Source organism: Diadema setosum, chromosome 20 (genome assembly GCF_964275005.1).
Source record: "Diadema setosum chromosome 20, eeDiaSeto1, whole genome shotgun sequence".
In the NCBI taxonomy this organism is placed as follows: Eukaryota; Metazoa; Echinodermata; class Echinoidea; order Diadematoida; family Diadematidae; genus Diadema; species Diadema setosum.
Genome location: NC_092704.1, coordinates 11360525 through 11376119, shown reverse-complemented (window position 1 = coordinate 11376119; position 15595 = coordinate 11360525). Strand labels below are relative to the sequence as shown.

At 40.1% G+C, this 15595-nt stretch overlaps 1 protein-coding gene across 1 annotated transcript in view; it reads left to right on the top strand.

The window, feature by feature from the left end:
* LOC140243402 (uncharacterized) overlaps positions 1-15512 on the top strand; it is a 27887-nt gene extending 12375 nt beyond the window's left edge. The window contains exons 2-8 of the mRNA XM_072323082.1: positions 7992-8549; positions 9279-9636; positions 10883-11018; positions 11977-12141; positions 13374-13522; positions 14562-14665; positions 15291-15512. Coding sequence (XP_072179183.1) covers positions 7992-8549; positions 9279-9636; positions 10883-11018; positions 11977-12141; positions 13374-13522; positions 14562-14665; positions 15291-15512 — 1692 coding nt within the window. The remainder of the gene's footprint in view (positions 1-7991; positions 8550-9278; positions 9637-10882; positions 11019-11976; positions 12142-13373; positions 13523-14561; positions 14666-15290) is intronic.
* Positions 15513-15595: the final 83 nt, after the last annotated feature.

The window sequence follows — 15595 nt, the reverse complement described above, 5'->3', positions numbered from 1 at the left end:
CAACAAGAACAAAAAGTCTTCGTATTTTTGTTGCCATTCTCCTCCCACTTCATATTTCTGCAAAAGAGTGAGATCCCTGTAAAGTGTGTGTGTGTGTGTGGGGGGGGGGGGGGGGAGGGGGCACAAAGCTTCCCCCCCCCCCCCCTCCCAAGGCTGCGCCGGTCCGGTTATGGGCTTGTGATCTGATCGTGGTGATGGTGACCATCCCCCCCCCCCCCCCCACTCCTCAGTACGAATTTACGCCGTTGGGTGGGGGGTGGGGTACATGCTGGTCGCCTATATAGCAGAGAAGGCAGTTCCTCAAAGCTTCCGCAGCCGGTGCATATAAAAGCCAATTGAGAGGAGTAGTGTGATATACGTTACAACGAATTTCTACTTGCTGAACTTGTGAGGAGGAAGGTATCAGACTTGCCTACAATAAAACAAACAAGAAATAAAAAAATATAAAATGTTCACTGCATGAAGATGAGTAAGCAAAGATTTATTTACATTAAATTTGAATGACACACATTGGACTCCTCAAAAATTTTAATAGTTAATAGAGTTAATGGATCCCATTTTGTACACACGCGCGCAAACACACACACACACACACACACACACACACACACATCTCCTAAGGCATAGTTACGACCTGAGAATCTCAGCTCTCAAAATGCGGAGGAGACGTACAGTCCAAGGCACATATCAACTTTAATTCCGCAACTTTACAAAAGCTTGGACGAGTTCAATTTCATCAGATGCAGAAGCCCACGAAGTAGACCAACACAACTGCCACTGAGCAGCTCCTAGCAAGGTCCTTTTCAAGATCTCAAATAATAACCATGTCCGCTTCATCAAGCAAGATAACCAACAAAAGTGTGGCTACTCGTCCTGGAACAGACATCCTTCTGTCAATATCCTCCAAACGTACACCTAAAAAAAAAAAGCCTATCCGCTGCAAAAGGTATAATGAAGAGTTGGAATTACAGCCCAGTGTGAGCCAGACAACATAGGAACCGGCCGGGCCGTATCATCAGAGTTCCTACTCGTACACTGCAGCCAAAGGTGTCAGAAATGACCTAGAATTCTTTTTCTTCTGCCTCAACAAACTGACACCCATAATAAGACCTGGCGAAAGGGAACTGTCAACGCTCTGCCTAAAGCAAGCAGGCCTAAACCACGCAATGGCAGTCACAAGACGTACCGGAAAATATCTCTTTTCTGTCATGTCCGTGTCCTCTTCAAGGTTCTGTACGACCTCTCTTGACCCGATTTGACCCTCGTTTTGACCTATACTCAATCAACAAACATTGTTCCGCCGAGAACGCAGCATCGTTCACGTTGCAGATTGCGAAGCTGACAACTAGCTATATATATAATGACACTGAAGAAAGTTTCAAAAAAGATCCAAAAAGGCGGTCTGGTACTGGTGGAACTCGATCACTGCATCCTATTGTACACTGACGCCGGGGCCTGATCTCGAAGGTTGATCCTCCGGAATATTCCCGACCACCACTTAAGTTCGGTTACTAGATGTACATCCTTTCAACCCGCGAGGCCAGGGAGGTCTCACATCCCTATGAGGCCCACACTTTGGCTTTCTTATGCTTTCGGGTTTTCCTTCCTTCCGTCCGTCGGTTCGTCCGTATCATGTCTCACAGTCACACTGTCAAGATGTAAAACATACCTAATAAGGGAGAATGATGCGATACAACGGAAGCATATCAGTCTTATTATTGAACCTTATTTCATAGCGACATCTCTATTTGTCTTGTTTTTTGAGGCCCTGTTAGATCACATATGAATCTTTTCTGTTTTATTTTTGGCCGACTTCGCCACCCATACACCAGATGCGAGGACTTCTCGGCATACTGGTTGATGAGAAGCGCTAGCCTATATCATTCCACGAGAGCTACACCTATACTCCCAGCTAACGACGTGGACCTCGGAAATTCAAGCCCCGTCGTAGTGAGCTGACCAAAAGGTTTAGGGCACTGCCTAACCGTCGTATTATGACAGAAGTTAAGGCCTGTTTATACCGAGCACGGCAACGGTTCGATTTTTTTTGTTTTATTTTTGTATTTATTTTTATGGGTGCTGTTCGTTATTCCGAAGGTTTGTTATTCCGAAGGTTCGTTAATCCGAAACACACAAATTCCCTATACCTTGAGGTTCGTTAATTCGAAAATGAAAAAGGTTTCGTTAATCCGAACATTAATATTGTGGCATTATTCCGAATGTTCGTTATTCCGAAGGTTCGTTAATCCGAAAATGAAATAGGGTTCGCTATTCCGAAGGCTCGTTTATCCGAAAATGATATAGGGTTCATTATAGGGTTTTATTATGCCATCTCTTCTTCATAGTTAGAGGTAACCACTCTGTCCCTCAGCCAGGACATGAGATTCGGAGATCCCTTGTGTGAGAGATCGAGTCGCAACCGACGCAGGTAAAAGAACCCGCTTCATTCATTCAGGGAGATGAGACATTTTGAGTCTCACTTCCCTGATTCATTCATCAATCGCAAAGAGCAGGCCGGGTGCATATAACCCGGTGAAGTAGTCCACCCTAAATACACAATATTTATAGGCCCTTACATGCAACAGCTTACTGGTCCCCATACATTGAAGACCAGCAACACTTTAGTGTGGCTTGAATGATAACAAGTTATCTAGTCGTCTCGTCTTTTCAGTTTAGGTCAATTCAATTGATCTTTTTTAAATGATATTTTTACATATTAAAAAAAGCCAAGCCAAGTACTCGCAGAAATATGTGTTCTGTAAAAGAAAAAAAAAGAGAAAAAAAGAGAAAACAACGGACAAAGTTCATTTTGCATATCACAGACCAGATGAAATAAAAAAAAAAAGAATGTGAGGAACACATTGTTATCGTCCAAGCTTCGATCACATCTCCTTAGCCTTTTGACGTCCTTTTACAAGACTATAACTAATCATGATTGGTGATCTTTGTCCTCTCCCGTTATCACTGTATATTAAAGCTTTGAATGAATGATTGTAGAAAAAAAAAGAATATCGGTTTTTCCTCTTTGTATGTTTACTTACCAGTCTTCGCAGGTGATAAACTAAATTCCTGTTTGTACGCATCATGGTTAAAGATGCAAAATGATTTCAGTAAGTTGGGGTGAATGATTAAGAAAAAAAAAAAACCCAGTGAAGATGTCAAATGCCAATGTCTCGATTTTTGAAACGTGTGTAGTGCTAGAAGTGATGGGATCGAAAACAATTTGATGCCCGTCCTGTTCAGGTCATGATTCTCGTACACAGGGATGTAACGAGAGTGGGTCCAATCCGTAGTAGGCCTAATTTTTACTCATTCGAGAACGATCGCCGATTTGAGAACGATCACTTCACCGGATCGCTTCGGTTCGTGTCTCGCAGGTAGCAAAGACGACATCGGCTCTGGAATTGCTGAATTTCATCTTTTAAAATATGGCGGTGTGGACATTTCGTGCAACATTAGGCTGGTTTTCTTGGCTGCTTGTCTGTCTCGCTCATTGGGTAGAATAGGATATCAATCATGTGAATCAAGTGTGAGGGAATGCATCGTACAAGCTTTTGTATTTCCATATGCAATCAATATTTTGTGAACTTAATACATATATTTTAGTTTACATTGTGATGTAATTTATGCATTAAACTTCTGTAAAATATATAGTTTCTGCTGGATATAGAAGAACAAATGAATGACAATGAATGAATTATACGTGGGTGCATGAGTTGAGCTTTAGCTTTATTGATTTTGATTTTGATTTGATTTGATTTGATTTATTTATTCACCGTAAATTCAGCATAAAAAAAGAATACAGTAAAAGTATGACAAGCAATATACAACATATGAATTATGTTCTTCTATTGTATTTTGAAGGTGCGGTAGATAACTAAGCGTCTTGTTTGTAGCACTTTGGACGTCACACTGCAACGATGCAACCAACTATGTGTGTCTGTCGTTGTTTCATTTTGTTTCTTCCTCCTCCTCCTCCTTTTCTTCTTCTTCTTCTTCTTCTTCTTTCATGTTATTTCACACACACCACTTTCTTCGGCTATGATTTATTGTTTCATGAATGGGAGCTGTTATCCAGTCAAATCCGTTCAGCACTAAGTTATTGCTCGATAGTTGGTCAATGTCTTGGTGAACGCAGAAAATGAGTAGAATACAGAACGTGATAAAATGAATAGAATCGTTCGGTTTTTTTTTTTTTTTTTTATCTTCTTTATCTACGCACTTTGAACAGCCGGATAGCAAGAGTGTATATTGAACCGACGTTCATTCCACTTACATTGAATCAGGTGGCAAATACCAAATGGATTATTTCTGGAGGTATATATTATCATTGTGGGGGCTTCTGTATACTGATAAGCACCAATTACATGAATCACGACCTAATTTACCGTTTAGGGCTAGCCGGTTGAGAGATAGACTTGATAAGCATGTAACAATTTTATTCCAATGTCATTAAGTTTGGTGTGAGTACATGCTCTCCTTTACTCGGGTAAATTGGTAGATCAACTACTCCAACAACACCCCCCCCCCCCCCCCCCCGCCCCCCCCCCCACACACACACGCACACACACACATCTTTCCATCGTAGACAGGATGATACATACAAACTGGACTACAATAATCAGTGAGTGGTCGTCAGCCTGTGCTCGTGCTTTCGGTTACAGTTCGTTGTTCCGAATGTTCGTAAAACCGAAAACGATATTATGCTTGTTATTGCGAAGGCCCGTTAATCCAAAAATAAAGAAAAAAAAAAAATCTTCCTCATTCAAAAGGTTTGTTAATCCGAGAAAGAAGACAAATGTTTGTTATTCCAAAATGTCTGTTCAATCTGAAAATGACCATTTAGTTATTTCATTTTCGGATTAACTAAGAACCTTGGGATTACAGTTGGGATTAACGAATCATATTTCATTTCCGGACTAATGAACCTGATTTTATTTTCAGATTAGCTACCCATAGAAATAACAAACCTTAGTTCATTTTTGGACATCAAACCTTCGCAATAACGACCCTATTTGATTTCGGATAAAACCTGGCGTCCACTAAGGCACGGACAAGACTCAGAACGCAAATTTAGCAAATCCGCATTCATTCCACAACCTCTCCGCATGTTCTTGAAAGATTCCGTTCGCTGTCTTAATCATTCCTAAAGACGTCCGGGCGTTTGCACACCTGCGGGAGAGAAAAAATAGTTGACCACATTATGCCATTTCGGCAATTCTTTCAGCGTGAAACGCGAAAAAAGTGTGCGAATAAGTTTGTCCTATAGCCCTGCTGGAAAGAACACAATTATCCCACAGTGTGTTCATAATGTGTTTACATACATGTAGTCGACAATGCGAAAATGCTCGAATTCAACAGTGTGAAAATGATTTCACAATATCTTGTGGTTTTTCACATAGAGTTCACATCGAAATGTTTTTCACACCGTGAATTGACGATTCTCAATGTGGTCACAAATTGTTCAAACGCCCAAATTCAACAGTGTGAAGAGATTTCATACTGTGTGCACAGTGTGTTCTCACTGTGTTTCACATTGTGTTACACACTGTGGGGCACTGTGTTCTTTACAGCAGGGAGGTCATTTATTACTAGGAATCTCTGCGGACTGACTGCAGACCGTCATCACTATGTCATTGCCATTTTGATATACACATATAACCAAAAGCAAAGTGATGATATCATTAAAGATTTGTGTGCACACATTGAAATGTTTCTTTTGGGAGAAAGGTGAGTAATAGATAACAGCCTGCTATGAGTACATACATTTGGAGACTGACTCTCTTTTACATTGTCTCAATTCTTATCACCTCCGATTTTACCGACGTGGGACATGCTGCAGATGTACGATACCCATTGTAATAAACTTGCGCACTTGTCTTTTCTTCGGCATTGCTGTTTGTCGTAATATCTGTTTACACAACCACTTTTATAGTAACACGTGCATTCTACAAGAACCATACAGGGGTAACGTTCTTCCCATCGGCTGCACGTAACCGTGACTTTCAAATATTTATTATATCACATGTATAGTGAGGCGCACATGGTTTTATGGCAGATTCACATCGATACCATGTCATAATCGCAAGCTTCGTATACGTTTACAGGTAGTCCGGCCATAAGATGGCAAGGCGTCTAGTCCTCTTTGAATAATATTAATAACTACAAGTCCACTAGCTGACTGGAATCTCTTTATCCTGGCTGAATTGATATCTACCAAAACACTAATTAGCATCGTCACAGTGGCACAAAGAGTTGTAATAGAGAAATCACGCCCCGGTCGTGCCTTTAGGAAGTCTAATACTTATAGATACCCCTCTCACGTATTCTATCTCCTCGGTATGGATTTTAATCGTTTAACCCTAGTTCGGAAAAAAAAAGATTTCCTGGTGATTCTTTGTCTGGAAATATAGCATGTTTCAGTGGGCGGCAACAGTTAAAGGAGACCTCCGGATGATTTTTAGACTTTCACATTTTAACAACTGAAGGGGTCGGTGCAATATAGCGCTAACCCACACAATAGTCATTTTGAGATAATCGCTGTTGAATCTTTGGAAAATCCATACATTGTACATTAATAAAACATGAATGCATGCATTTTTTACCATCTTATTTGTTAAATTCAAATATGATACTTTCACGGAGGTTAGAGTGAAGGATAAGGATTATGAAAATGCATGTAACTCACTTTTGACAAAAGTGTGGGTTAGCACTATATATTGCACCGACCCCTTCAACTTTAAATTAGTTATACCGAGTACAGAGTGTAAGGATTTATAGTGATTGGGTTGAGGAATAAGAATTTTTTTCAAAATTTACAACAAATTGCAATGAACATGGATGATGACATGGCAGCCTCACCATAAGAATGCATGAGTTGGGTCCCAAGGAAGCAGAACAAAAGAAAATGGCGTGCATATATTCTACACAGGTGAACTTGTTAAGTAATTGGTATATGTAATGCAATTGCACTGCTACATTTTTGAAATATGTGAGGCTCCTATGTCATCAAGACTGTTCAGTGTAATTTGTTTAAGGTTTTCAGAGTATTGTTTTTCTGCTCAAGGACCACAATAAAATCCACAAATCTATTACATGGAGCTGCCGATGTATGTACTACATGATATGAAATTATGAAAATCGTCTGGAATGCCCCTTTGATCGGCAACAGTTAATCATCTGAGTATAGTGTCATACATTTTGCCGATTTGTTGTTGATTCGCGTCTTTACATCCATGGCCAAAATTTAGACCGACCTGCTTTCTCTCAATCTTTTTTTTTTTTTTTTTTGTGAGATTTACATTTACTGATAAAGATCAAGGAATAGCAAACACACACAGATGAAAAAAAAGGGGGGGGGGTGAACCATTTGGCATTGTGCGAATTTCCGCTTCGATTTGATTGAAGTAGCCGAATGACCAGACCAATAAAAATGCTCCCCTGGCTATACTAGGGGCGGAGTCCACTTAGAAGGATAATCAGAAGCTTCGGACTCGTTTCTGTCTTCTCAAAACACATCTAAACTCGCCACAGAATAACGAATTTTGTTTTAATGTCTTCGATCATTTTGTTATCAAAAACCTTAGTTTTTTTTTAATGATTTTAACAATCTGATTTCAAATGTGTGTGTGTGTGTGTGTGTGTGTGTGTGTGTGTGTTTTTCGGCTCGGTTGTTCCCGACTTTTGATTCCTCTTGTGGCAATGTAACAAAAGACAGAAATTATTATAGGCATTGTTCTTATGCTCCGAGGCAGAATACGTTTTCAATTTTATATGTAGGTAACGTACATAATGCTTGAGATACGACACTTCCTGCAAGGTTTGAGCTAACTGTGGTATGTTATATGTGTGGTTGTCATGGTAATGTGTGTTTTTGTCAACAGTGGGTCTTGGAGCCTTCTTTCTCCTAATTATCGCTGGGATTCAATTCATTTCGCGCATGTCCTCATCACCTCACGACGACATTCTCTCAACTGCGCCACATCCGCGAGGTGACTCGTCGCTACATCCGTGGTAGGCGGGAGATGGCGCTCCTGCGCGAGTCCTGGAAAAATCCTCGCCAGTCTCAGGAGAAGTTTCTACTCGACATTCTGCGGGAAAATGCCGACACCATCTACGGGAGGGAACACCGCCTCGGCGAGATTCGTTCCATGGAGGAATTTCGACGGCGCCATCCACTGACATCGTACGAGCATTACAGGCCTTACGTCGACCGGACGATGAGAGGTGAGTCGGGCATCATTACGCCACGGACGCTGGACAATTATTGCCGGACAACGGGCACCACCGGTCAGTCAAAATACATCCCGCACGTGATGAAGTTGCACCTTTTGGACGCCGTGTTTTGTCGCACGACGAAACTTGCGTTCGAGCTCTGCCCAACTCTCGGCTTTCTCCAGAAAGAATTTTGCTTCTACGTCCATCCTAAAGTCACGAAAGCAGAGAATGGAGTCGACATCAGTTCCTTCATATGTTTCTCTCCGAAGGACGGCCGTCGCCTGGATCTCTTCACCAGTCCGCCGGATGCATTTGGGATCAGCTCCATAAAGGTTAGAAAATAGATGTACCTCGTAACTTTAAATGCGACTTACAGCCTATATGTTTTCAGTGATCCTCGCTAAGAAAGCTTAAAATAAACAAAACTACATTTAGATTTGAGAGAGTGAGGGCCTTTGAAAAAAGGACAAGTATTCGTAGGCCTATAGTGCTCTCCTATCAGTTACAGATTGTTAATCCGAAGATTCGTTACTCCGGAGGTTCTGCAATTCTAAAACAGAATAAGATTTGTTATTCCTAAGATTCGTCAATCCGAAAATGAAAAAAAAAAAGTTCGTTATTCCGAAGAATTGTTTATCCAAAAAAAAAAAAGTAAGGTTCGTTATTCCGGTGGTTCTTTCATGTGATAAAGAAATAAGGTTCGTTTTTCCGAAGGTTCGGTGATAAAAAAAAAAATGATATTAGGTTCGTTCAAACTCACCTTTTTTCATTGCCAGATTAACGAATCTCATTTCACTTTCGGATTAACGAACATTCGGAATATTCAGCATCACCGTTTTTATTGTAATTTGCGAATTGTTGAACAACAAAGTACATCAAACAGCAGTTACCAATTTATTTCTGTTTGTTTGTTTTCAATATGACTGAGCATTGTGGAGTTACCTCAAATACAAAATTCCGATACCAAATTGTAAGTCATTAGAATTTCAGGTGCTAGTTTTCGTCACTTTCACTTTTTTATATTATATTTATTTTATATTTCAATTTTCCGAAACGTATAGGATGCAAGCTACATTCACGTGCTCTTCGCCCTTCGAGAGCCATCCATCGGCATTTTTTACTTCTTCTTCCTGCACTACATGGAGAGCATGATGAAAATCCTGGAGCAAAGGTGGCCAGACATCGTTTCTGACATCGAACGAGGGACTATCCACAAGGACATCGAACTCGACGATGGCGTCAGGATGGCTTTAGAGGCCACCTTGGGCTCAGGCGACCGAGAGAGGGCCGGGAAACTGCAACGCGAGTTTGAGAAAGGGTTCAAGGGGATTATGACGAGAATTTGGCCCGACATGACCATGGTTGTGGGCATCGATAATACTAAGATCTGGCCTACGATGGAGGCGAAGTATGCACCAGGTAATCCCTTAGTCCTATATGCATGATTATTCAACAGAGAACCAGATAATGACTTTATAATAGTGAGAATGCCCATCACAGCTCTTTACGTAAGAGCTCAGTTACCTGTCAGTTCAAAATAGCTAAACTCCTTCATCGCCTTGTGACCAGTATCGTGCATGATTTGAGAAATGACACCCCAGGTTCATTGTGGGGCGCTGTGGCATAGCGGGTAAGACTCTCGACTCCCAATCGGAGGACCCGAGTTCAATTCCCGCCCAGTGCTTACGTCCTTGGGCAAGATGCTGTTACTCACAATAACCCTCTCGACCCAGATGTATAAATGGGGACCTGGCAACACTGGGTAAAAATAATGGTAGGGTCCTCTGGTAGAGCAGTGGCAACACTGAAGAGGCTACCCTGGATAAATAAGACATTATTATTATTATTATTATTATTATTAGTAGTAGTAGTAGTATTACTATTATTGCTATCATTATTATTATTATTATTATTATTATTATTATTATTATTATTATTATTATTATTATAAATGCAAGATTGTACACAAACAAACAGAAGAAAGTTATGAAATTTGCGACTTTTCCAGACGTTTCTACACAAGTCGGTCACTATACGGCGTAGTTTATGCAAATTAGAAGAAAAATTGGCTTTATTGCCTCATAATTCCATCACTGGCTTTTACAATCACTCCCACTTAAAAACAAAAAAAAAAATTAATCATTGTTAAATCATATTAGCTCTTGATAAACGGAAGTTTTTCTTGAATTTTGAATGGAATTGTTTTGTAATTATCAAGATAAGTCATTCCGGTAAAGTTGGCACTTTATGTGGTGGAAGGCTTTTCGATCGAGTACTAGTAATGATGCATATACAGTGCACTCCGGTTATAACGAGCACGATTAAAATGAAATTCTGGATAAAAAGAAGTAAAAGTTCAGGCCGGAAAATTATCCACTTTTTAATTGTTCTTTATTGTTTATTTAATCGGTTATAACGAAATTTCGATACAGTGTATAACGAAAGAAAACTGTCGGTCCCTAGGACCTCGTTATAACGGGAGTACGCAATGACTGTACTCGTTTCAGTGTTCGTCCATTGTGGTTTATCATTGATCATTCAAAATTTCATTTTTTTTTTTTTTTTTTTGGTTTGAACATCAGTTGTGAATCATTTAGGGCCTACGTGTACTCACAAAAGATGAACTCAAGACGAAAGATCACCAACTTCATATCCTACTTTTCAGGGATTCCTTTGCTTCCATTCGTGTACGGATCATCCGAGGCCATTTTGGGTCAGGCTGTCTGGTTCTCCAAGAAACAAAGAGGATATTATCCTGTCAACACCGAACTCATCTACGAATTCATCGAGCTAGCAGATACGTGAGTGTGGACATTTTAATTTCCGGTACATTTGCTCCTGCGGGAAAAATATCGTTCCGGTCCTGTTTTCTCCAAGGATTTATAGGGTTAAGGTTGTGCTAGGATCTTAGGTTTGGTTTGATGTGAGGATTAGGATTAAGGTTAGGGTTATGTTTGGGCGTAGACTTTATGTTTGGCTTACCGCGCAGATATTTCATGGGAACAATTGTTGCAGGAGCAATTGTCGCATTAGCAAATGTCGTACTGGAACCTATATTTCCTCTCTGTCGTATCATGTCATCGATCCTTTAATTCCATATGCCCCCAAAAATGGGGGTTTTCAGCATAGCTGAAAACAAGTATAATAGGCCTACTTTGAATGCAATTTCATCATAAGGCACAAGTTTACCTCCCAAGGACTAGGCCATGAGCCTGAGGTGCCTTGACTAGTTCCCCGATCTCACAGTCTATCCATTGCAAGAGTTTAACACCTCCACCACCTGTTGTGAGATGATCCTTCTAAAAGCTGATAACTTGTACCGTGCAGGATATCCCAAGGAAAAAAAGAAATAAAAAGGCCTCAGATAGGTAGAAAAGTGAATCATATACAGTGGAACATAAACTGTGTAAATGAGCATTGGGCGGGTGGGGGGGGGGGGGGTGATGTAAGGGGTCTCCAATGCACGAAAAAAAGGCGACAGTTCGTTTTTCCTCTCTCTCTTCTTTTACATCTGCAATATCCTCATATCACCTTTTAAACCACATTTACTGTATATTTCTTCTGCGAAATTGAAAATAACACAATCTTTTGCACTTGTTATTCTATTTTATTTTATTATTGCAGTGACTCGTTTCGGTTTTTTTTTTTTATGAGACTGTGAAAATAAACAAATCTGAAACTGTAAGTAATCTAGTATAGGCCTATTAATGTCCCTTGGATGGATGACACTTATTATCATAATCTGTTGTGGTGGTACAGGGATAAAGACCAGCCTAAGACCTACCTACTCGACGAGCTAGAAGTCGGAAAGCAGTACGAGGTGGTCATCACCCAGCTCAGTGGGCTCTACCGATATCGAATGGGCGACATCATTCGCGTGGTCGCTTTCGACGGTAAAACTCCCATTTTGGAGGTCCTGTACAGGTGGGTATTGAGTACACAGACGACCTGACAGTTTCATTTGGTTGCACGTCATGAGTTCGACACCCACATGTCATTTAGCCCACGATTCACACAGCCCGCGACTGATACAGCCCATGAGCTCAACACTAGGCGAATAAGGCCCGCCATGAGTAGGACACAAGGTAAACAAGCCCCACGAGTGGAACACCAAGTGAAAAAGGGCCATTAGTCCGACATTTTTTGCCGAGTGTCTGACTCGTGGGTCTTGTTTGACTAGTGTCGAGCTCATGGACTGTTTGACTCGTGGAACCTTTTTTCCGATGTCGAACTCGTGGGCCGTATATGACTCATGGATGTTAGTCTCGTGCGATGACCCCTTTCATTTCGCTTCCAAAGATTAGTGAGTAAGGAATGACAAAGGACTTTCAGTGAATTGCAGAAAATTGTTCAAGCCCTCTATGCACATCATGGATATACTTTTGAGCCACTGAAAATTCTTGACAATAAATTTATTGCCATTCTTTGAAAGAAATTGTCTGAGATCGTCTCGTTATTTTGAATTGCTCATGGTGCAATAATACATATTTTAACACATCCGAGATCATGAGACAAACACACGCACGCGCGCACACACACACACACATACGCAAATCTGGCTGGTTACACTGGAAGATACCAACGCCAATAAAGGTATTTTGGACAATGTTTCAGGATGAGCTTTGTTTTGAGATTAAAGCAAAATGTTACAATTCCCAAAATAAGAATTGTTTTGGAAATCAGAAGCATAAAGTAAAATTATCGTGTCTGTTTAGTTTTGGCATAATGAAGCAAATTCCTACAATTTCTTCATATTGTCTAAAGTCATGTTCCCCTGCTTTTTGCAAGAAAAAAAAAAACAGCGGAATGCAAATCAGCAGTATAAACTGACAGCTATTAGTGCGTAATTACTTTGATTCGTAATATTCTAGTTGGATTTCAAGTGCTCAGCAAAAACATTTATCCTGCACAGAGGTCAGTCGTTCAGTCACCATCCGCAATAAGCACTGTTAGTCACCTCTTTTCCTTTCAGCCATTATTGTATATGATATGATAGTTGGCAACACTCATGTTTTACCTATTACCACTTCTATCTACGTGTCTTGTGTTTTTCCACTCATTCATTGTACAGGGTTCTTCACCGTCTGAACACCTCGCAAAGGTGGTGATTTTATCCGTTTTTCGATGTTTTTTTTTCTGCCTGTTTCAACCATCAGGTTGGGAACGATGCTGAATGTGAGATACGAGAAGTTGACCGAGGCAGTTGTGAGGGAGAGCGTCTACGCAGCAGTGGCTCGCTGGCCCGGCCTGACCCTCTGCGATTTTGCAGTAGCGGAGAGCCCCCTCATCCCCGAGACAAGCCCTGGTGAGTGGACTCGGAGTCGGAGTGGATACTGTGAATACTTTCTCAACACGTCATAATAATTCATCTTTTACTTGCGTGTTCTTATTTTTGTTTGCAGTTTTGTCGAGTATAGCCTAAATATGAGAAGATGGTTTCATCTATTATGATTGTGTACAAAGGGTCCTAAACGATGTTGTTGTTTTTTATGCTGACTGAAAATAAAACTATTATAAAGCTCAGACGGTGACAAAGAATTGAATGATGAAAAAAAAAAAAACTAGGCCCCTACTTGATTCTTAATGCAGATCAACTAGGTAAATCATATTTGAACAGAACTTGGTATATCACGGACACACACACACGCACAACAAAAAACATTGTATATAATATATATATATATATATATATATATATATATAATAATATATATATATTTAATCACTATTGAAAATCGCATTGATGTTAGAGACAAAATATGATATTATGACAGGGCTATCTAGGAGGCCGCTTTTGATGTCTTCTTCGGCTATGTATTTATCAATAATTGACTAGGACTTTGCTGTCATATATCTCCCAGGGTTTTTTCTTCGCTTTAGGTAAATCGAGTTATCAATTTGTTTTCCTGCCATTTAGCGAGCGATAGTTCCTTGTACGTTTGTTCGAGCTGATATGCTAGGCTTGTGTCGTCCTAAAATGATTAGATTGTCATATCATTAAATACGTCGTGGATGAAAACGCAAGTATACAGCGAGCTTCACCAATGATATGTCGAGGTGTCCATGGCGCATAATTAGGACCTATGACGTATAAAGATAATCATGAAGCACACAAAATATTTGCCTCAATCACTGGTAGTTTTACAGGGTCAAATCGCCGGAGAAGCATTCATATTATAAAGGTTCATTATGGTTCGTTTTATTATCCCAGCTCCTATCATATTTTCATTGCAATCGACTCTAATCATATCAACGTCATCAATATCAGTATCTTTCCATTATTGTTATTCTTTACATTATTGCCACTCTGATAATTCGTCAGTGTTTGCTACTTTTTTTCATAGCATTCGAGCCTGATGAGGTCATGCCGTTCTACCTAATCTTTCTCGAGATGAAACAAGAAAACGGGCAAGGAAAAATCACACTCACCGAGGAGCAAAAATCTATGGCACGTTGATAATTTTGCTTCTTTTGAGGATTGACTACAATTCATAATAGCATGAGTAGTGAACAGACAACAAACCACGTGACACTGCACGCCACCTTGGTTGAATCGAGCTAGATATCATTGAAGTTTCAAGAAAAATACAAATAAATCAGCAAGATGGTATATCCGTTTGCTCCACTGTGATGCACTGTCATAAATCAACCTACTTAAAGTTTTACCCATATGGGATGTTATTTCATAATGGATTTTACAGTTTGTTTAAATTAGAAAAAAAAATATATTAGATCACTTCCCCATGGTATTAGGCTGTTTTGAAGGAGTAAAGAAAATATTGCAGTAGTGAGATCATTTATCTCCCTAATACTGGGAAGTGCACCATGGAAAATGCATTACCAGTCATTCAATACCACATATTTTATGCAAATATTGTATTTTGCATTCGATACTTATAGGCCTACTAACGATTTTCTTGTAGTAGAAGTAATAATCACAGTGATGATGACAATGATAGTTATAAAAAAATAACAATGATCTTTGTTCATAGCAAAGGTTGTAGGATCAAAATTAGCTCACGTTGAGTTGATTTCATAGCACTGACATAAATAGTGTCCCCCTGATTTCACAGATCGACAATGAATTGCGTCGCCGAAACAGCGATTATGAGAGACTACGCACAGACGACGGGATTTCTCACCCTAGAATTCATCTCGTGAAACCCGACACTTTCGACGAACTCAAGACTTATGTTCTAGCAAACACAGGCGCGACTGCCAACCAGTACAAAACGCCGCGAAAACTCAGGCTCTACGGAATGGCCGAACTCCTGCTGAATCACATTCAAGATTAGACCAATGAGATATGTTTGGGCAAAAGAACCAAAGTTAACAACTTCTGATGGTGATAGATATGAGCATTATTAATTCAATGATT